This window comes from Typopeltis vanoorti, chromosome 9 (genome assembly GCF_054136105.1).
Source record: "Typopeltis vanoorti isolate ZY-2024b chromosome 9, IOZ_Tvanoo_1.0, whole genome shotgun sequence".
NCBI lineage: Eukaryota > Metazoa > Arthropoda > Arachnida > Uropygi > Thelyphonidae > Typopeltis > Typopeltis vanoorti.
Window position 1 is genome coordinate 140492422 of NC_143557.1, and position 23425 is coordinate 140515846.

At 37.0% G+C, this 23425-nt stretch overlaps 1 protein-coding gene across 1 annotated transcript in view; it reads left to right on the plus strand.

Annotated features, from left to right (window-relative positions):
- The window catches only part of MYPT-75D (Myosin phosphatase targeting subunit 75D), a 305331-nt gene that overhangs the window by 196915 nt on the left and 84991 nt on the right, over positions 1–23425 (plus strand). Inside the window, exon 4 of the mRNA XM_090398351.1 lies at positions 519–589. Coding sequence (XP_090254477.1) covers positions 519–589 — 71 coding nt within the window. The remainder of the gene's footprint in view (positions 1–518; positions 590–23425) is intronic.

Consider the following 23425-nt stretch of genomic DNA (forward strand, 5'->3'; position numbering starts at 1 on the left):
TAAGTGTACTCTCTATCTATTTGTATATTTTGTTCTTCAAAGTTAAGGAAGTAATGTGGATGGCAAATTGGTTGAGTTCCGTGATGTTTGGGGAGTGGGGGAGTTTTTAATTAATGATAATGAGTCGGGTAGAGGAGATATTTGTGAAGAGAGAAAAAGAGAAGTGATTTCCAAACTGATCATGATATCAGATGAAAAAATGAAAGAATGAAAGTCTTATTAGAAGTAAAATAAAACAAGTTAAAGGAGTTGTATTTATATTCTTTATGTGTGAGAGGGAAAGAAATTATTGTTTGCTAGTTTGTTTCTTAATAAAGGTGAGAGCACATAAATGCAGTTACTATACTGAAATATTGATCACACTGCCTTAATTTTAATATACATAAATGTACTCTCATTTCCAGTTAAATTAGAGAAGTTAAATTTAATCACATTTATACTGATATTTATAATATTATAATTGCTGTTTTCCATCTAACATTTTTGATTTCTTCTATGATTTTTTTTTTTATTTATAGTTCGTAGACTGTTGCTGTTAGGTGTAAGTCCTGATTCTACTAATGAAGATGGACTCACTGCTTTGCATCAGGTGAGCTGAAATATCAAACTTCTCAAAATAAGATATTGTAAGTATTCTTCTTTAGAAATATCAGTATTAATGATTAAAATCTCTGTGCTATCAGTGGGCATAGTTTGTGTAAAATGGAATTACTATTTTACCTGAAAGGACCATGGGTCCATCCGTAGGTATAGGAGAAATGAACAATACTTTGCTCTGCTCTGCAACTCCACAAGCTGCAGGTTCCAATCCTGTCATTATCATAATGTTTGTGAGTGTCTTTAGATGGGAAAAGAGGGCAATGAATTTCATATGCCATGGTATAAGACCATGGCACTGTTTATTGGAAGCCTGAAGAGTTTGAAAAAAATTCCATGTTTGGTTTCCAGAAGAAGGTTTTGAGATTCTATAAAATAAAATAAAAAATGAAAATCTTTGTCCACCTACTGTACTTATATACTATAGGTTTACTGTCTTTTTTGATTATTATTGTTAGTAGCATCAGACCTCCAAGAAATCAAGACATTGCAGGAAGTCCACATTATCACGCAAAAAAAAAAAAAAAAAATGCTGCAAACCAATGCTTTAAACTTATTCAGTTTCTGCACCCACCACACTCTCAGGCAATGCATTCCTCTTGCAAACCAATCTCCATTCAGAGAATCTACTTTTCACTCCCTTGCTTACCCCCCCTCCCCATCTTATACAGCTTCCAGGGATAGCTTATTCTGCCCACATTATCACGCAAAAAAAAAAAAAAAAAAATGCTGCAAACCAATGCTTTAAACTTATTCAGTTTCTGCACCCACCACACTCTCAGGCAATGCATTCCTCTTGCAAACCAATCTCCATTCAGAGAATCTACTTTTCACTCCCTTGCTTACCCCCCCTCCCCATCTTATACAGCTTCCAGGGATAGCTTATTCTGCCCTTGTCTCCCTTGACTCTGTGAAAAATCTCTCCAGATTAATGTGGTAATAATCCTCAATCAGTCTTCATATACCACATTTCCATAGACCTGACCACAACTTAGTGAATCCTCTCTGAAACCTCTGAGTATCCTCATCTCCTTTAAAACCAGGAGACCAGATATGTGCACAGTAATCCATATGCATATCAAGGCATTATACAAGGAACCATAACCTTTTTGCTTTGACTGTCAAGGTCCTTCTCATCATTGCCATAATCCAGTGTGATATTTGCACAGTATTAGCATTGTGACTCCTGTACTTTGTCTCTGTCCATCATCACTCTCAGATCTCTTATATCTTCTGTGTCCTTCCAAAATTTTCCATTAATTTTGTACTCTGCACCCATTCTAGCTGACTAAATTTCAAGATCTTACACATTGAACTGATAATTCCACTTACTTGCCTGCTTACACAGCCTGTTGAGATCCTCCCTGTAAAGCCACATCTACTTAGCTCCTCACAGTTCTTCCCAACTTTGCATCATCTGCAAATAGGTATATATCTCTAATTAAGCCTGTCCCAATATCATTAACATATGAATTAAACAATAGTGATCCCAGAACAGATACCTGCAGCACTCTGCTGGTGACCTTCCTCTTTTGGCATACCACTCTCTGTTGCACAACTTGCTGATACCTATATGACAGCCTATCAATCCAGATCACTTCTTATCCAATCCAATGCATATTAGTTTAGTTACCAGCTTGTGTGCTAATCTGACAAAGGTCTTTGAGAAATCTGAGTCCACCACCACCGCTGTATGTGCATCTCCCTTACCCAGTGAATTCATCACTTTGTTGCATGTAAGCAAATTGCTAAAACATGACCTACCCTTAACTAACCCATACTGACCATTGTAAAGAATGCTGCTATTATCAACCCAGTTCTTTATCCTAGTCTCACAAACCTCTCTAAAACCTTAATTACAACTACTGAAACAGATTTGGCCTATAATTTGGAGCCTCAGTCTAATATCCCTTCTGCAAACTGGAAAAATTTTACTTTCTTTCTACTCCTTTAGAATTGCCCTGCTGCTATATTATTTCAAGCACATGCAAGATGAGTGAGTAGTAGGGGAATCTGAAGAATACATCAGACTACGAGAAAAAAAATTAGCTAAGTAGGCCCAACTAAATCCAAAAAGAGTGTTTTCACTATGAAGCAAGTAAGAGAAAGAATGATTATGGAAGGATAACTTTAATTCATTTAACAAATTTAATAATAAATTTAATCAGTATTAGGAAAGTGACAAAAGCAGAAGAAATAGTTCAGCTACTAAGCGATCCCTTTGCAGGGGTCTATTCTACCTCAATTTTCACACCAGTGAGACTGGACATTACATCAGCTCTTGTGTTATGAGAATGTGCAAGAGGACCGGCAGTGCCTTAGTTGAAGTTTAGTAAGTTTCAGCTCTGGCATGGTTCCAAGGGAATGGAAAGAGGGTAAGATATTTCCATTCCATGAAGGTGGCTCCAAGACTACTACTACTACTTCTTCTTATTCCTTTTTCTTATTAGGCCTATTGTCCTGTTATGGAACTATCCTAAGCCCTTTCAAGCGTACCCATCCTGAGGATAAGATGGCTAGTCCCTATGCCTCCCAGTGTGTTCTATGTCTGTAGATGCGTGTGTTCACTGGGCCAGTTTGCCTGCTTGCTGGAGGAAAAACCTCAGATAAACTGGGGGAGAAAAACCCTGCAGTCCATGCCCAAGACCAGCTAACTTGGCTATGTCTGGGAAAGATCCTATGCTCCTCACGTCAACGACAGGAATCGAACCCAGGACACTCTTTTCCCAGGCATATGGTTGCGAAGTGCATAGCCACTAGGCTAACCACGCGGACTGGTTCCAAGACAGAAGTAGCAAATTACTACCGATTAGTATCTCTGGAGTGGTGGTTAAAGATACAATGAAACAATGGGTGGAAATGAATACGATACTCTTTAGTGGGCAGTATGGCATTATAAAAAAGTAGAGCCTTTCTTTGTAATTTATTCACATTTTATAATAAAGTGACAGCAGAATTGGATAAAGGAAATGGGTTATGCCATAATACTGTTGGACATTGCAAAGGAATTTGAAAAATACCACATCGAAAACTGTTACATGAGTTTAATCATATGGGAATGATATGAATGTAGATTCTACTCCACCATATACTACACCAGAAAGTAGTATATGGTGGAATGGAATTGAGAATTAATGTGACTAGTGGAGTGCCCGAAGGCTTTGTACTGGGTCCACGAAGAGTGATATTTTTTTTTAATATATTGCTCCCACCCATGAAAAGTTATTTGTAAACCTATAGTCCATTTGGTACCATGGATGGGCTAAGGATTTTTTTAATATTTTTTTTTTTTTACCAATTTTATATATATATTTAAAAGGGAGGGGGGTGTGCTGCTGATGATAGCAGGGGAATTATGTTCACATAAGGTAGACATGAAAGAGGGAAATAGTGGCAGTGGTTATGAGGCAGTGAGGTATAACATGGTGGTTGACAGGAAAACATATTTAGATGGATGTTGCTATAGGCCCAAGAATGTGGAGGATGGTGATGAAGAAAGTACAGTGTGTGTGTGTGCTGCATGCAAGAGATCAAAAGCAAGAGATGAAGTGAAAGATCAGGAGAGTTGTATTGAAGAGAGAGGAGTGCTTGGCAGTGGAAACAGTTATAGTGTGAGTGAACAGGAATGCAACAGGAACAGGGAAATGGTTGGGGGGGGAGAAAGCCCAGGTGGACAGAGAGACATGGCGTAAACAGAGTGGATGTTGAAAGTAGCAGTGAATGTGTGTATGGAGATGGAGTATATTGTGATGTAGGTGGGAAAGTTGAGATTGAGCAGATATATGCAGTAAGTGGTGATAAAGGTGATTGGGCAGGAGCAGGCGTGGTGGGAAAATCATAACCAACCAGTGGTTTGGATATGACTGATAATAGACCTAAAAATTAATTATTGTGTTTGTTTACAAATGCCAGAAGTATCAGAAATAAAGGGAATGAAATGGTTTCAGTGATTGAGTTTATTCACCCCAAAATCATTGGAATAAGTAAAGCATGGTTTTGAATGAAGATGATATCATAACGGGAGTAGAAATGGAAGGATACAGTATTTTTCATGAGGATAGAAAGGGCAAGAAGGGAGGGGGACGTACTGCTGACAATAGCAGGGGAATTAAGTCCACATAAGCTAGATATGAAAGAGGAAAATAGTGACAATGGTTATGAGGCAGTGTGGTGTAATGTGGAATTTGACAGGAAGACATATTTAATTGGATGTTGCTATAGGCCAGGGAATGTGGAGGGTAGTGATGAAGAAATATATAAACAACTCAAATTAGTGAACAAAGGAAGGGTAATTATTATGGGCAGTTTTAATTATGGCAGTATAGATTGGAATGAAGAAATAGCATTTGGGAATAAGGAAAATTAATTTCTTGAGTTCTTGAGAGATAACTATCTCATGCAGTATGTAAAGGAGGGCACGCAAAGATCAAAAATTTTAGATCTGATCACATCATCAGAGGATGTCACTGTGAGTGGGGTTTCACACTTTCCTCCAGTTTGGTGAAAGTGATCATGAAGTGATTATCTGGATTGTGGCTAGCCATATGCAAGCTTCCGTGAGGAAAGGATATATGTGGAATTATAAAAGCTGGTGATTATGATTGGCTTAGGAGACAGCTTGGATCTACATCATGGAATGAGGAGTTGAGCTGTAAGGAAATAAATGCTGCTTGGGAACTGACAAAGAAATATTTATCAGCATAAATGTGTCTATGTATTCCAAAGGCCAAAGGAAATAAGGTAGATGTAAAATGGATGAATGAGGGGCTTCTACATGAAATCTGGAAGAAGTACTTTGGAGTAACAAGATGAATAATGGTAATAATCAGTTACTTTATACAAGAGTATAAAAGAACAAGCCAGGAGAGTGATTCACTTAGTAAGGAAAACAAAAGTGCAGTATGAACAGAAATTGGCAAATCAAGCGAAGTAAAATCCTAGAGAGTTTTTTAGATATGTAGCAAGTAGAAGGAAGAATGATCATGGTAAAATGATGTTAATGGATGAAAATGATAGAATGGAAACTGCTACAGAAGACATTGTTGAAGTATTCGGTGATCGGATGATTTGGTGACAGGATGAAACATCCTGATAAGGATGTTTCATCCTGATCAGGGAGGAATCTTGAGGAAATAGGATGTTAGGGTTAGGTCAATAAGATGTTAGGGTTTAATGAGATATCACCACACATCTTAAGGAAATGTTCCAGTGAATTGGCAGTCACATTGGCATGCTTCTTTATTCTTACAACAGCACAGGTTCCAAGGGAGTGGAAAGAAGGTAAAATTGTTTCATTGATTAAAACTGGTGATAAGGCTGTGGCTTCAAATTAATAGCCAATTTGTATATCTGGAGTCGTGAAGGTACTATAGAGATTGATGAGAAGTAGGATACAGAAATAGGTTGATATCAGCAGTATTCTTTGTGGTTTTCAAGCATCGAATTGTTAAGGGAGAGATCATGTTTCACTAACTTATGCACTGTAATAAAGTCACAAATACCTTGGATAGGGGAGATGCATATACAGTGGTGTACTTGGATTTTTTAAAAGCTTTCGATAGACTCCAACACAACAAGTTGTTAAATAAATCTAAACAGATGGGATTGGATATCAAAGTTCTGAGTTAGATCAGTAACTAGCTGTCAGATATGTATCAGAAAGTTGTATATGGGGTATGTATGTGCAGTATCCCATAAGACGAAGGTCACTTCGTCTTATGGGTGTATAGCTCATAAATGAGTGTGCATGCTAGCACTCATAAATGTTGAACTAGTCTGGGTAGTGACCTTTCCCATAATATATGGCATGTCTTAGAAGGAAGTATAATGTGAATTATGCTATACTTAGGCAACTTGATATGAAGTCATCTGCTTCTGTATATGCAAACAACCTAGTTGGCAAATATGTAATGTGCAACTTTTATTTGCTCATGCTTGGGTAAAATAAGGATGATAACAAGATTTTTTTTTTTCAGATATACTTTCCTTACCAGAATAAACATATACAAGAATTCTACTATGGCTTGGATATTTGCAAATGCCTTTATGTGATAGATGATTTACTTTGCAATTAATTATCATTATTAATAGGAACCTTCAGGGAATCAGGGACTCATCGATGGAGACCACATACTAACAACACCTGCTGTCATACTGTACTTGTTCTTGAATTCATTCACAACACTTGCCCACACAACATCCAACGGTAATCTATTTCAGTCATTCACCATTCTATGAAAGAAAATCTAGCTCTCACCCTCTTGTTGACTGCCATCATTCTCAACTTCTATGGATGTCTTCTTGACCTCTCTCCACCCTCCATAAAATGAAAAATTCCTGTTACTTGTATCCTGTATGGCCCTTTAAGAAATTTGTAGGTCTGACATATCTCCTCTCCAGGGGTGAATACTGGTCTTGAAATTCATGCTTGCTCTTGTTATAATTCAGGGAGTGAGAGGTGTGATTGAAGTCTGATTAGCGGAATAATGAATTACAGACCATTTAAAATTATATATTTAGAAATGTATGTACATTTAATCATACAAATACAACATTTATTTTACAAATGATATTCTATCTTTTTCAATTTATCTACTTGAATACAAATTCTACCCTACAGTTCTTTATGAACTGGTCAATAACATCGTCATAAAAAGTTGGTTGTAACTTAATTTTCCCAAGCAACACGCACACTTGTAAAAGCTGGCTGAAGCTCACTGGCTAGAGCTACATTGACTGCATATGGCCTGTGTTTAAGGTGACATGAAGGGAGCGGAAATGGCTATGCACGCGAATGAAATCACAGTGCTGCTGCGAGGACCTGGAAGCTCCCACAACCAAGCAAGCCAAGGTAACTTTGACTAGACGAGCAAGTATCGGCCTTCAATACACAATGCAAAGCTCAATTATTGCCGTGCAAACTTAAGACGTCTTCTGTCTACAAAAATAAAAGCCTCTGAGTTGTATTTGCTGTATGGCTCTTGAACTTCAACTTGCTGTTTACGGAAACTCCAAGTTTCCTAGCCTGATCGGCATAATCCCACCAATATAATGTGATTTGATATCTAATCACACCAAAGTGCATGACTTTACATACACTAACATTGAACTGATAGCCATTTTCACATTCTCAAATTCTAGCCTATTCAAATCATTATGCAAGTACTGCATATTAGCTGCACTCCTCATTTCCTACCTATCTTTGCATGATCAGCAAATACCTATATGTTGCCTGTCAAATCCTTCCCAATGTTATTAATCTGTAGATTGACTAACAATGGACCAAGGATTGATCCTTGTGATACACCCTGGTTACCTTAAATCTTGCAGACTCCCATCCCTATATACCACTTTTCGATATGTCAGTTAGTCATCCTTATCCACGGTATTTTATATTATATACTTCAATCCCATATTCTCTAGTTTATGCAACAGTCATCCATGCTATACTCTGTCAAACATGCTAGCAAAATCAAAGAGTACCATGGTGTATCTATTCCCCATGTCTACCGGAATGATAACATTATTGTAGAATGTGAGCAAGTTGCTCAAACATCATTTAATAAACCCATGCTATTCACACCATAGTAGAGATTCTCTGTCAATCCATTTCTGAATGTGAGCACTAACCAACTTTTTCAAAATCTTCACCACCACTCCAGAGATGTTGATAGTTGGATATATCAGTCTTTGCACCATCCTTGTGCAGTGGGATTACCATACATTCTTTCCATTCCAGTGGAATCTTCCCTGTTCTGAGAAATAACCAGTTCAGCTGAACAATCTTTTAGCATCCATGCTCATCAGTCCCTATTGCAGAATTCTTATTCAATTTATGCAACAGCTGTAATACATTGTCCTTATACACCTGAGTTTCTTCATCCAGTGAAGAGGTAGCAGTGAACTCAATGTTCCATACACCAGATTGATAGCATTTAGCAAAATGGGCACCCATCAGTTGAACAATCTCTTCTACATCTGCACTCATATACCATCCATATTCATTAGTTATTCTTTCATATTCAATCTTTCTTTTATTTGCAGCATAAGAATAGAATTCTTTTGGGTTGTCTTTAGCTTATAGAGCTAGTTTCTTTTCATACTCAGACAGCTTTCCATACAATAGTTGTCTCTTTTGGCACGCTCCTTATGATCAAACCAGAAGGTTTCATTTGTTATCTCTATGATGCTGAATTTCTATTTACCTGTAAAGTTCTAGAGAACAGAAGTTTAAGAATAACACAGTTTAAGAAGTTTAAGTACTACAAAATGTTTATCGTTGTAAGGACTGTTTCGAAAAAGTGAATATTAACAAAAAAAAAAAAAAAAAACTTTCATTGACTTACATATGTTAAATCTGTATGCCATATTTTAAAATTAGATCATAATTCTTTCTTGTTACTGCACTTGTACTATAAAAGAGTTAACATCCACCATCACATCATTCTGAACTTTCCAGTCTGTTGCTAAAGAAAATTCTTGCTGATATGCTGAGTGCTGTTCATTATTATTATTATTATTATTATTATTATTATTATTATTATTATTCAGGCCTCCAAGGAGTCAAAAGACTCATCGAGGGAGATCCTTCCTAAGACATAAAGTCTATCAAGACTCATCGAGGGGAGGCCCCCCCCCTGAGAAACACAAAGTCTATCATACCACTCTTTAAACTCACTGACCGTTCTCGCTCCCACCACTCCATCAGGCAATGCATTCCACGGCTCATTATAATGAACTTCTTGTCAGCTTATTCTCTGTGGGAGAATAAGCTGACAAGAAGTTCATTCACTGCCATTATAATGGCTTAGTCATCCATCATAATCACTGCATATGTTATTCCTCATCTTTATTCAGCATTTTGTATTTTTTTATTGTTATTCATGCAAGCTGTTTGTAATTGTGTACATTTAATCTTATTCAAATCCTTGTTAAATCTGTGATTAAGTTTTATTGAGAATGAAGAGTCAGTGTAGAGCATTGTTTCTTAACCAGGAGTGCGTGCACCCCTGGGGATGCGAGAAAGCATTCCTAGGGGTGTGAGCTGGAAAATATTCCAGCATATATTGATTAATTATTTAAATCATATTTTCTTTTTCCACGAGAGGAAAAGTTATGCAAAGTAAATTATATTTATGATATATAATCTTCCAACCCATACAGAATTATTCTATTTCACCAAGAACCATTAAATATAAGTTATACATATTTTTTATTTGTTACATTTTAAGAAATTAAAAACCACTATATTCAAAAAAATCCTCGTATGTACTGCCGCTCACAAACACTCACACATGCACCCAAGCCGAACGCACGGTTACTTGCTGCGCATACACTCGCCATTGTCATGAGAAACATAATTTCATTGCAGCAAAGTGGATCAAATGACAAACGAATGCTATTTTTTTGGTTTTACTGCCAGGAATCAGTAAGTAAAGAGCAATTGATTAATTTTTTTTCTCTCGAATTTTGAAAAGATTAGTAAGAACTAAAATTAATTTTTGCTTACACGTTATTTTATAATTTTCTTAAGGAACCATGGCCATATTCGTAGTTAAATAATATGTAAATATTAATTAATTATTTGTAGTAATCCCCGCCATGTCAAAAAGATGCCAATGGAAAGATGATTATGTTGCTTATGGATTTACTTGTGAAACAGAGAAAGATGGTACTCAAAGACCACAATGCATTTATGTTGCAAAATATTTCCAAACTCCAATCTTAAATCGTCAAAGTTGTTAGAACATTTCAACAATCACCATTGTGGTAAAGCTGCAGGACATACACTTAACATTTTGAAGTCTAAGAAGGCACGATTCGATAGCAGCAATACCATTACAAAATTTGACTGCAGTAGTTCAGAATCCTTTGCTAGAAGCTTCTTATCAGGTGGCATATCTGTGCATAAAGGAAAAAAACCTTCATGCAATAGCTGAAAAGCTGGTAAAACCATGTGCATTGGAAATTGTAAAAATTGTATTAGGTTCTGAAGCACATAAAAAAATTCAGCAGATTCCATTATTAAACGATGTGATTCGATCATGCATTCATGACATCAATTAGGATATTTTACTGCAAGTAGTATAAGATATTAAAACCAGTCCTCTGAAAGTGTGTATTCAATTGGACGAGTCAACTGACGTTGATAATTGCAGTGAGTTATTAGTATTTGTGCGATACATAAAGGAAAAGGAAATTTTGGAAGAATTATTATTTTGTGATCAACTGGAACTAATGGCAAAAGGAATTGATGTTTTTAATCACATTAAAAACTTTTTCTTGAAACATCAAATACCAATGAATGTGATTAGCTCCATATGTGCTGATGGTGCACCTGTGATATTATGCAAAAATTCCAGTTTTTTTACCTATACCAAAAAAGAAGTACCGCAAGTTACAATAATCACATTGTGTGTTGCACCACCATGCACTTGCATCAAAAAATTTGCCAGTGAACTTAAAAAATATTTAGCTACAGTGGTGAACATAGTAAATTATATTCGAGGATTGACATTGTATCTTTTGTGCTTTTTGCGAAGAAATCTGTGCTAACCATAGTGTGCTTCTTTATCTCACTGACATAAGATGGCTCTCCAAGGGATGTATGCTTAACAGGGTTTTTGAAATGCGCGAGGAGATTATTCAGTTTCTTACTAACCAGAATTGTAATTTAGTTCAAGACTTTGAAAGAAGAGATGCAGTAATTCGATCTACTTAGTAAATATTTTCACTCACCTAAATGAATTAAATATATCAATGCAAGGGTACGGTAAGAACATAATAACATCTAGTGAAAAATTATTTGCTTTTATTGAAAAACTCAAAATTTGGATATGTTGAGTTGAAAATGGTAATTTTGCAAATTTTCCCCTGCTTGATAAAATTGTTTTGGGTAACGAAAAAATCACAATTTTACCTAAAATTGTAATACGTTTGCAACAATTGTTTGGTTCGTTTCATAGATATTTTTCCACAGGAGATATTGGCAAAGAGCAGAGGTGGATCCATTTCTTTTTGCTCTTAATTCTATAAACGATGGTAATTTAATAAAAGATGATATTATTGAAATGCGAGCCAGTGCACGTATTCAAATGGAATTTGAAAAATTGGATTTAGAACAATTCTGGTGTACTCAACCATTTTCACAACTGGCGAAGACAGCATTGCAGACACTTCTACCATTTACTACTACCGATCTTTGCGAAATGGGATTTTCATCACTTTTGCACATAAAAACAAAAACCCGAAATCACTTAAATGCAAGGGATGATATGTGCGTAGCCCTTTCGAAAAGGAACCTTGCTTTCAAAATATTATGAAAAAGCAACAACAAATTAGTCACTAAAAATTTATATGTTATTTTGATTTTATGTTGATACGTATATGTATTTCTCAATAAATTGTTTTGCAATAAATTTTCTTTTCTAACAAATAAAAATCACATTTTTTAAGGGGGTGCGAGAATGTAAATTGAAGTTCACTGGGATGTAGGCTAGAAAAAAAGGTTAAGAACCACTGGTCTAGAGTAATATATGCACAACTAAGCATATCAAGAAATTTCAGCAGTGGCACCAACTTTCTTATGTACTGTTTTATGTGGTTTTTACATGTATATGTTTAATTATATAGCATTACTGATAATGATAGAATAATTTATCCCACTTCAATAAGAACTGGAATCATGAAATAAATCAAAAATATATACAGTGAGAGAGAGAGAGAGAGAGAGAGAATGATTTTATAATCAGTAACAGTTTTCTAAACATTGTTATAGAATGACTGTTGGAGCATCATTAGAATTAAGTGGAACAAGGCCAAAGTATTGCATAGAAGCAAATTTTACCCTGGAAGACTGATTAAAGAATCTTCTGAGACCTTCTCATTTATATAATTCAAGCTGGTCTTTCTTTTGGGAGAAGTGTTCATAATTATGGAAAATTAAAATTAAGAATTTATTTTAGCAGGTATTAACTTTTGCAGTCAATTGCAATTATGTTGCACTCTTTCATTTTGCAGTCATGATTTCAATTTATTTGTAGCAACATTTTGAAGATATGATCAGCTAGCCTAATTAGCAGATTGTTAAGTTAATATACTCTTCAGCTAAACAGGTTGTACATTTATATCCCACTGTAGGCATGGATGTTTGTCATTTTAGGTGGGAGATGAATTTCATTGCTAGACTACTTTCTCTTTTATTAGAGGCCTGAAGTGTCTTGAAAAAAAGTTCAGCATTTAGTCTCTAGAGCAGGAAGTTTCTGAATTATTTTAAAAATAAATACAGAAATATAATAATTAAAAATGATAATAAAAAAAGTTCCTTAGCCTGGCCATGGTACTAATGTACTTGATAACCTTTCATGGCTTGAAGATAAACATAAAAAAAAAAAAGAAAGAAAGAAAAAAGTTACTAATTGCAAAATTTCAAGATAAATTATTTTCATTTTTGTTATATTTTGGTACTTGCACTTGAGTAATTCTGAATTTTAGCTGCAGAGCTCAATTAGAGAAGAAAGCTTTAACTTAAAAATATTTTAGTGTAATTTCATAATTAAGATTTTTGTTCTGCATTAAGATTTTTTGCTTGATCAGAAAGTAAGTTAATCACTCATACAGAGGTAGCAGGATTTTTTCCCTAGAAACTTGGGTTTTTCATCCCACATACAGACAAATCGGCCTTGAGAAATGTGCAATTTACAGACAAAAAAATACTAGTGGTGGTGTTGGGCTGTAGATGGCATTGGTGTAGATGATGGTAGTGGCGTTTTGGTATGGTTGGTAGATTAAGTTGTGGAGATGGAGAGTTGTAAACGTAGGTGTCCTCCCTCAATGAGTCTTTGGACTCCTTGAAGGTGTCGTGTAATAATAATAAATTATTATTACAAAAATCTCTGTGGAGTAGTCACTCATCATCATCATGGGAATTCTCACTTAAGATAACATATCTTTTCTATTGAGCCTAAAGCCCATTCACACTCCTAGCAATCACAACACATTCCAGCAATGCATTGCATCCCCTCATTAACTTAAATGCCTGCATCATGTTGCTTCTTTTTTCTATCTATCTACTAAACTGCATTCCCCCCCCCCATCTCTAACTACATTCAACTTTCCAGTGTCCTGATACTGCTATGAGTATATCCACATCACAATGGAAACTAAGTGACCAAATTTGAGCACAATAGTCTGTCTTTGTATGTGTGTGCACATGTTCTTGCGTTGTCTGTCCAATGCTTTATATAGTGGTACAATCTTTTTACCCTTACTTGTCAGTGTACTCCTTATTACAGCATTGTACTGTGCAGTTTTTGCAAGACTTGCAGCATACTGTGACCTTCAGACCATATATCATTGTTGCCTTTCCACAATTATTTGCCCTCTTGCTTTATCATCATGTGGTAGAAGAATTCTCTTGGTTTTTTTGCTGACTGATCAATCTCCTCTATTAATACTTTGGTTTCTCTTTTTTTTGCATTGCCTTTCTAGCATACATTTTATACTCTTTGTGCATTTAATTACTATCAAATGTCTTATACTTCTTTAAATTATATATTTAGTTTAATCCTTTATCCATGTGTAAGTAAACAAGTTTGCACCTGAAGTATCTTCAGGACTGGGGCAACTCGTGGCAAAGGTGGACTGAGTTCTCATTCACTTTCCTTAGTATCCCATAATGCAAAGCACATCTCCTTGCAGACATGTATAATGCTATGCATTATGGGGAGGGTCACTACCTAGACCTGTTTCAACCTTTATTGAGATCTCCTCAGTGGGAGCCAGACCCAGAGATGATACCTCTGGGTCCGGAGTTGAAGCAATGCAGAAGCCATAATTCCATATGCCAGTTGCCAAAAGGTGTCACACCTGATTATTAAATTACTATGCATTAGAGAAAGATATTGGAAGTTTTTTCCAAGTGAAAAAAAAATTTCCAATATCTTTTCTCAATATATCATCGTCTCAAAAAATTCAGGGATCAAATTCAGGGATGATGTTGAAAGTTTGCAGGAGGATTTAAATAAGCTGGTAAAATGGGCAAAAGAAAATGGATGTCAGTTCAATGTGGAAAAGTGTAAAGTCATGCATTTTGGGATTAAAAGATTACCAGCTGTGTACTACATCGATGGAAAGGTACTCCAAGAGATTGATGAGGCTAGGGACTTAGGGGTATTGGTAGATAGGGAGATGAAGTTCAGAGGACACATTGCTAAGGTGTCCAAGATTGCACATAGGATTACTTGGTTTTGAGGAACACACTGACATCCAGAGATAAAGAGGTTATTATTCCCCTTTATAAAGCATTGATACTTCCACATTTGGATTACTGTGCTCAGGTCTGGTCACCTGGATTCCTTGGAGATGAGGAGGCTGTGGAGAGGGTTCAGAGAAGAGTGACCAAGTTGGTGAGTGATATAAAAAATGCTCCCTACATTGAAAGATTGAGAGCTTGTGGATTGCAGAGATTGGTTGATAGGCGAAGAAGAGGGGATATGATAGAAACATTCAAATTACTAAAAGGTTTTTATAGGATTGATGCAGGGGAAATGTTTCAGCTGTGTGATAGTGATGGAAGAACAAGAGGTCATCCCTGGAAATTAAAGAAGAGTGTGGTTAACAAAGGTGTCAGAACAAGGTTTTTTGCCTGGAGGGTGGTGAATGAGTGGAATTCATTGCCTGACTTAGTTGTGAGCTCTTCGTCTGTAAATGAATTCAAGAAGAGATATGACAGATATTGTTTTGCTAGTTTGGGTCTCCCGCGATGAGTCTACTGACTCCATGGAGATACCCGTAATAATAATAATAATAATAATAAAAGCATTTGATAAAAGTAATATTAATCTACATAAAAAAATACCTTAATTTGTTAAATCGATCTAAGAAAAATACCAACAAATTGCTGACCGAAAAATGGGTTGTCAACTTATCTAGCCATCCATTAACAGAAAATGAATTAAATGTTCTAGCAAGAGGTCATAAGTTTGCCATTTCACCTAAGCGCTTTCCATATTTAGATTTTATACACAACATTGAAAGAAACATCGACCATCTTTCCAGTATTGAAGCCAACAGACTTCGTTTCGAAATATCCAAAATAATCTATGATGCCAAACCTTCGGACTTAAATATCCCACCATCAGAATTGAAAGCTCTTACCTTCTTAAAATGTAATAAAAACATAATCATCACCAGAGCCGACAAGGGAAATACCACTGCTGTTCTAGATACCAGTTCATATGACCGAAAAATGAATTTACTACTCTGAGATCGAAATACTTACATCAAACTTGATTATGATCCTACAAAAAAAAAAAAAACACAACTCAAGAAACTGAACAAGTTACTTGATGAAACCACTTCCTTAGATGAAGAAACAATTAAAAAACTCAGGACATACCATGCTAGGCCTCTTAGAATATACGGTTTACCTAAGCTTCACAAGAATAACATTCCACTCAGACCCATCGTGGATTCTATTAGCAGCCTGACTTATAAGTTATCAAGATTTTTATCTAATCTTCTCCATCCTCACATAGGCCACTCAGCTTCATCAATTAAAAATTCCACAGAGTTTCATCCAAAAATAAGACATTCAACTGTTGGAAACTGACATACTAATTAGCTTTGGCATTGTCTCCCTCTTCACTAATATTCCCCATAAGGAAATAGTAGACTTGTTAACTCAAAAATTTCCATCTGATATCGTTGAATTATTAAAATTTCTTATTATGTCCAGTTACTTCACTTGGAAAGAAAAAATTTACAAACAAGAGGAAGGAACAGCAATGGGGTCTCCCTTATCACCAAACTTAGCAAGCCTGTTTCTAGAATACCTTGAAGAAAAAATGTTCATGTTTAAACCCAAACCAAAAATTTGGAAATGATATGTCGATGATGTCTCTGCTGTCTGGGGTCATTCTGAACAAGAAGTACACCTGTTTCTAGATAAAATAAACCTTCTTCATCCTCGCATCAAATTTACGCTAAAAAAAAATCTCTACAGGGCATCTCCTTTTTGGATTTACACATCCAAAGAAAAGAAGATGGTTTCATCTCCACTTCTGTCTATCGCAAGCTGACATTTTCAGGTCGCTACATTCACAGTTCTCCTGCTCATCATCCATTGCAAAAATTTGGCATCATTAAATGATTAGCCAGAGCACACAGATTCTGCTCCTCTAAAGAATCTTTAAACCAAGAATTGGAAATAATCAAAAATACAGCCATACTAAATGGATACAATCTTAAAACAACTCAAAAAATCATCAGTCATTTCCCCACACATCAACCTTGTTCTTGTCTAGGTTGAATAGGATTTCAATTCCTTATGTCAAAGGCATCTCCAAACGTCTTTCAAAAATTATGAAGAAATACAAACTTGCTACTACCTACAAACCAATCAACCAGATCTATAACTTCTTACGTTCTCCTAAAGACAAACCTCTGATGCTACCTGGCGTATACAAGGTTCCATGCTCCTGTAAATTGTCTTACTATGGACAGACAGGTAGATCTATTCATAAATGCATTTTGGAACATCGAGACCATATCTGTCTTATCAAACCGCAGAAATCTGGCCTTGCACAACATGGAGTTGAAAACCCAAACCATAGGATCCATTGGGAAAAGACCAAACTTCTACATAGATTTTTATATAAACATGAACGTTTATATAAAGAAAGTGCTGAAGCCCTACTTCAGAGACAAAATCTAAACCATAATGACATTCTTGCTATTCCTAAAGTATGGGAAATTGTCATACAAAATTGTGTAAAATAATTTTTATATATGTTAACTTATTTTAATGTAATCTTTTTTTTCCCGCCAGATATACCGGGTGATTATAAAATAACATCAAGTGTTCAGAGCCCTTTAGCGAGTAATGTATTGGACGAAACACACCAATATTCGGTAGACGTACACAGTGGAACATGGGGATTCGATTTAACAGAAAAAAAAGTACCAAAAGTCGCCAACAGGGGAAATTTTGGCGCTGTTTACCGAGTAAAATGCATTCATTTGTATTATTGTGTTTCTTGTGAGTGATCATGCAATAAAAGGAAAGCCTGTGAGATTTCTTATCATTTGTAGGCGAACTGCTTTTCGATGCCTCTTACCTTACGTGAGCGTGCTTTGTTAGTTAAACTCTATTATCAGCAGAACAATAATGCCAGTGCTTGTCTATGTGATTTCCGGCGTATGAAAAATTTACGAAAAGGACTGATTAGCGTAACAAATTTATGAAAACTGATTCGGCGATTTGAAACTACTTGAACTCTAGCAGTGCAGGTAGGCAGGGGACGCAAACCGATCAATCACCAACAAGTTGAACAAGTTGCTACTGCTATTGTGGAACAGGAGATGACGAATGTGCAGGGTACCAGCAGTGCACGAGCAATATCCAGGCAAACGGATAACGCATACACAACGGTGTGGAAAATCCTACATCAGATGTTGAAGTTTTATCCCTATAAAATCAGTCGTGTTCAAGAATTGCACCCTGGTGATGCGACCACACGAATCGACTTATCTTTGAGATTCTTAGTGCACATGGAAGTTGATGATGCATGGCCGTGGCAGATTTTATGGACTGACGAAGCGCACTTTTATTTGAACGCCGATATTAACACATGAAACTGTCGCATTTGGGCTGCAACTAATCCGCACGTGTGTCTGCAGATGCCTATCCACTCGCCCAAAGTCACAGTGTGGTGCGGATTTACGGCATCTTTTATCATCGGTCCATACTTTTATGAGGAAAATCGCCAAAATGGACCAGTGACCTGTTCCGTCAATGCTAACAGGTATGCCTATATGCTACAGAACTTTGTGTTTCCACAACTGCAGCAAAGAGGATGTCTCGATTGGACCATCTTCATGCAGGATGGTGCACCACCCCACATCGGACTTCAGGTACAGCGTGTTTTGCGACAACATTTCTCTGACAGAAGAATCATTAGTTGTGCATTTCCCACACCATGGCCACAGAGATCGCCTGATCTTAATCCTTGTGACTTTTGGCTGTGGGGATTTCTTAAAAGGATTGTGTATCAAGGACATGTACCCGATATTCCAACTTTGAAAGATTGAATAGCGTTACACGTGAGACAAATCAATTCCGATATGTTGCAAGCCACTGTGGAAAATGTCGTGCACCATATGCAGTTCCTGGAACATGAGAATGGTGGTCATATTGAATCGCATTTGTAATTAACAATAAACGTCATGAAATTGATGTGTGCTGTCTCTCATTTGCGATTTAGTCATTCATTAGTCACACCTACTAAAATTAATTCGGCAGCGTCAAAATTTCTCCTGTTGGCGACATTTGGTACTTTTTTTTTTTTTTTGTTAAATCGAATCCCCATGTTCCACTGTGTATGTCTACCAAATATTGGTGTGTTTCGTCCAATACATTACTCGCTAGAGGGCTCTGAACACTTGACATTTTATAATCGCCCGGTATTTTAATTTAATTGTATAACACGCTACTGCAAGCATATTGGAATTTCATTGTAATCATGTGCCCTAACTGTATGTTATTCCTTGTATTGTTTGAATTAACTATACTGACGATGTCCTGAGATACTTAAGATGAAATATTTACTTATTAAAACTTATTGCTGTGGTTATTACGTGTGTTTGTTTAGTCATGAATTCTCCACAGGTTTCATTGTACAATAGATATGTATAACAATGTCTGCAAACAAATGGTATGCTGGATATTTTTCTCACTTATTTAACTGCACTCATTTGCTTTGGATTTCTTTTTTTCCTGGATAAAACTTCATGAAGATGACATTGGACAGTGGAACATGTATATTCATATTATTATTAGCATCTGACTCATATTACATGTTATTCTGTAAAAGAGCTTATTCCCATTCTGAAAGTATGGAAACAAAGAAAGATAAATGAGAGTGAAAGTGAGAATAATGATAGTGAAAGTTGGACGTATGTTGGACTGAAAGTACGGAAACAAAGAAGGATGAATGAGAGGAAAAGTGAGAAGAGGGGGTTGAGAGTTAGAAAGATTTAATGATAGAGAGAATGTGTCGCAAGATTCTGAAAGTGAATTGGATTGGATGAGGCAATAAATGAAATGGATGCGGAATGAAATTGAGAGAATTCAGGTCAAAACTATTAAAATAAATCATGATAGAAAGAGTTAACAAAAGATGAGCGAGTGGCATTGTATGGCGACTCCATTATTAAAGGTGTGTTAGAGGATAAAATGCACAAGGTATGTTTTCCAGGTGGTAAAATGAGTAGAGTGATTGAGGCATTGGATATGAGGCGGGAGCGAGCAAAAGAGTTAATAGTATTAATTGGTACAAATGATTTGAGAGAGAACAAAGAGCATGTCAGAATGAATATCAGGAGGCTGTTTGGAAAGATAAAAGAGAATAGTGTGACAGGAAGGGTAGTCAGTGTGTTGCCTAGGAAAATTGAATTGAATTGAAAAGAATTGAAATGAGGCAGAGAGCAAGGATTATGAATGATATTCTGGCTGAAATGTGTGAGGAGATAAGAGTACAGTTTGTTAATGTGTGGAATGAGTTTGAGGGACGAAGTGAGCTGTATGGGAGCGATGGACTTCATTTGAGTGGTTATGGTGTGAGTCACTTGGAGAGACTGCTGCTGGAAGGTAGAGAAGTGAATAGAGAGAATGAATCAGATCGAGAGGGGAGTGATGTGGAAGAGCAGGAGAGCAAGACAGGAGAGATTGAAGAAGTGGATATGAATGGGGAAGTGAGTGGTATGAGTATAGAAAATGAGAGAATGGGTGTGCAAGAGGAGCAGGGAAACGGGGAGGCTCAGGGTGGACAGAGGTATACAGCGTGAGAAAGGTGGATGCTCCAAGAGGAGGTGAGAGCATGTGTAGGCAGGAAAGAAATGGGATGACCAGGGATCAAGAGGAAACAGATGGAATTGCAAAGGGTTCTAAAATGAAGAAGCAGAAAGGGAAATGGCCCCAGTCCAGCATGGAGAGATCACATCGAGTGAGTGGTATCAGTGGAACTAGCTGTATATCCAGAAATGAGCTGTTGTGTTTGTATACCAATGCTAAAGTATAAGAAACAAGGCGGATGAAATGGTTGCACTAATTGCATCTGTTCACCCAAAGATTGTTGGAATAAGTGAGACATAGTTAGATGAGGACGACATCCTAACAGGAATAGAGATGTATAACCTTTCTATCCTCATGTTTCGTGAGGATAGAAGGGTTAAAAAGGGAGGGGGAGTGCTATTGATGATAGAGAAAGAGTTATGTCCATACAACGTAGAGATGCAAGAGGGAAATAGGGCCAGTGGTTTTGAGGCAGTATGGTGTGAGATAGAGGTGAATAGAATCAAATACTTGGTGGGATGTTGTTATAGACCTGGTAATGTGGATGGTGGTGATAGTGAAATTTATAGTCAAATTAGCCAAGCAAATAAGAAAAGGGTGATCATTATGGGTTATTTTAATTATGGCAATATAGACTGGAATGAAGAGATAGCAACTGGAAGTAAAGAAAATTAGTTTATTGAGTTTTTGAGGGATAACTACCTCAGACAGTATGTAACAGAGGGCACACGAGGATTAAGGGTCTTGGATTTGGTCATCTCATCAGAGGATGTAATTATAAATGAGGTGTCAAATCATTCACCAATTGGTGAAAGTGACCATGAAGTGATTACCTGGGTGGTTGCCAGCAGTGCAAGGATCCCTATGAGAAAAGGGTATATGTGGAACTAAAGGGGGGGGGGGGGTGATTATGAAGAGCTCAGGAGACAGCTTGCAGGTGTAGCATGGAATGAGGAGTTAGCTGGAAAAGAGATCAATGCAGCTTGGGGGATTTTCAAAAACTATCTAGTAGATGCAATGTCTAAATGTATTCCACGGGTGAAAAGGTTAAATAAGGTAGGTGTGAGATGGATGAATAAAGAGATTAAGCATGCAATACAGAGAAAAAGGGCATTGTGGAGGCAGCATAAGAGAAGTGGAAGTAACCAATTTCATGAGGTCTACAAAGACCAGGCAAGGAGGGTGACTTGGTTGGTGAGAGTAGCTAAAGAGAGGTATGAACAGCAGTTAGCTAATGAAGCCAAAAAGAATCCTAGGGAGTTCTTTCGATATGTAGCCAGCAAAAGAAAGAATGATTTTGGAAGGATGATATTGATTGGAGGAAATGGTATAAAGACAGCTGTTGCAGAATGTGTGGTGGAGATACTTAATGAGCAGTTCATAAAGATCTTTCAATCTTGTGAATGTGACTTCATGGAGAGATTGAGAGCAGTTGATGATGGGGAGGAGAGACTGACTGTAAGTGAGCAAGAGGTGTTTGGGGAGTTGAGTAAACTAGATGTAAATAAGGCTGTGGGACTTGATAATATATCACTGCGTATTCTGAAGGAATGTGCCAGAGAGTTGACACCTGCCTTGACATATTTTTTTAATACGAGTCTTGCACTTGGTCAAGTTTCTAAAGAGTGGAAGGAGGACAAGATTGTGCCACTTCATAAAGTAGGTGATCGAACTCAAGCATCAAACTATAGGCCTATCTCTGTGTCAGGTGTTGTGGTTAAGTTGTTGGAGAAGCAAGAACTAGGATCCAGAGTTGGGTTGACAACAGTGGTATAACCTTTGATGGACAGCATGGATTTACTAAAGGGAGGTCATGTTTTAGTAATCTACTTACTTATTACAATAAAGTGACTGCTTCCTTGGACAGAGGAGAAGGATACACAGTAATATACTTGGATTTTGCAAAAGCTTTTGATAGAGTACCTCATGATAAGTTGACAGTCAAACTAGAGCAGGAATGGGATTGGATATTAGATTAGTACATTGGATTGGAGAGTGGCTATCTGATAGGTATCAACAAGTTGTGTATGGGGGGGGGGGGTGCGATATCCAGGAAAAGGAAAGTCACTAGTGGAGTGCCTCAGGGGTCTGTTTTAGGGCCATTACTATTTAACTTGTATATTAATGATATTGGCGAAGATTTGGATGGAGATATTCAGTTGTTTACAGATGATGCAAAGTTGGGACGAACCATAAAGAGTAGTGAAGATGTTGTGGCCTTGCAAGAAAATTTGAATAAATTGAGTGATTGGGCAAGCAAATGGGGATGTGAGTGAGTTCAGTGTTGCAAAATGTGAGGTTTTAAAATTTGGAAATCATAGATGGGATGCAGAATTTATGCTTGGTGAGAATATATTGTTGGAGGTAGAGGAAATAAGAGATCTGGGGGTGATAGTGGATAAGGATCTAAAATTTAGGGGACATATCGCCAAAATTGTGACGACAACACAAAGACTTCTGGGAATGATGCGGAGGACACTGACCTGTAGAAGTAGGGAGATTCTTGTTCCATCGTATAAGGCTTTGATTAGGCCACACATGGACTATTGTGCCCAGATTTGGTCACTGGGTTTTCAGAAGGATGAAGAGATTGGAAAAGGTCCAAAGGTGACTGACTAAGGTAGTTTCTGACCTCTGGAATGTTGAGTATGAGGAAAGATTGAGAAGATGTAATTGTAGAGTCTGGTGGAGAGAAGGAAGAAGGGAGATATGATAGAGACCTACAAGTTTGTAAGGGGTTGTTATAAGATCAGTGGTGGAGAAGTTCTACAGAGAATAGTGGGAGATCGGGAGAGAACCAGAGGTCATCCCTGGAAACTGTATAAAGAGGGTGTGAGTAGGAGAGTGAGAGGCAGGTTTTTTTCGTGCAGAGTTGTGAATGATTGGAATGCCTTGCCTGAGATTGTGGTGTCTGCAAGAAGTTTGAGTGTGTTTAAGACACGGTATGATGAGATGTGTGTGATAAAAGGACCTCCC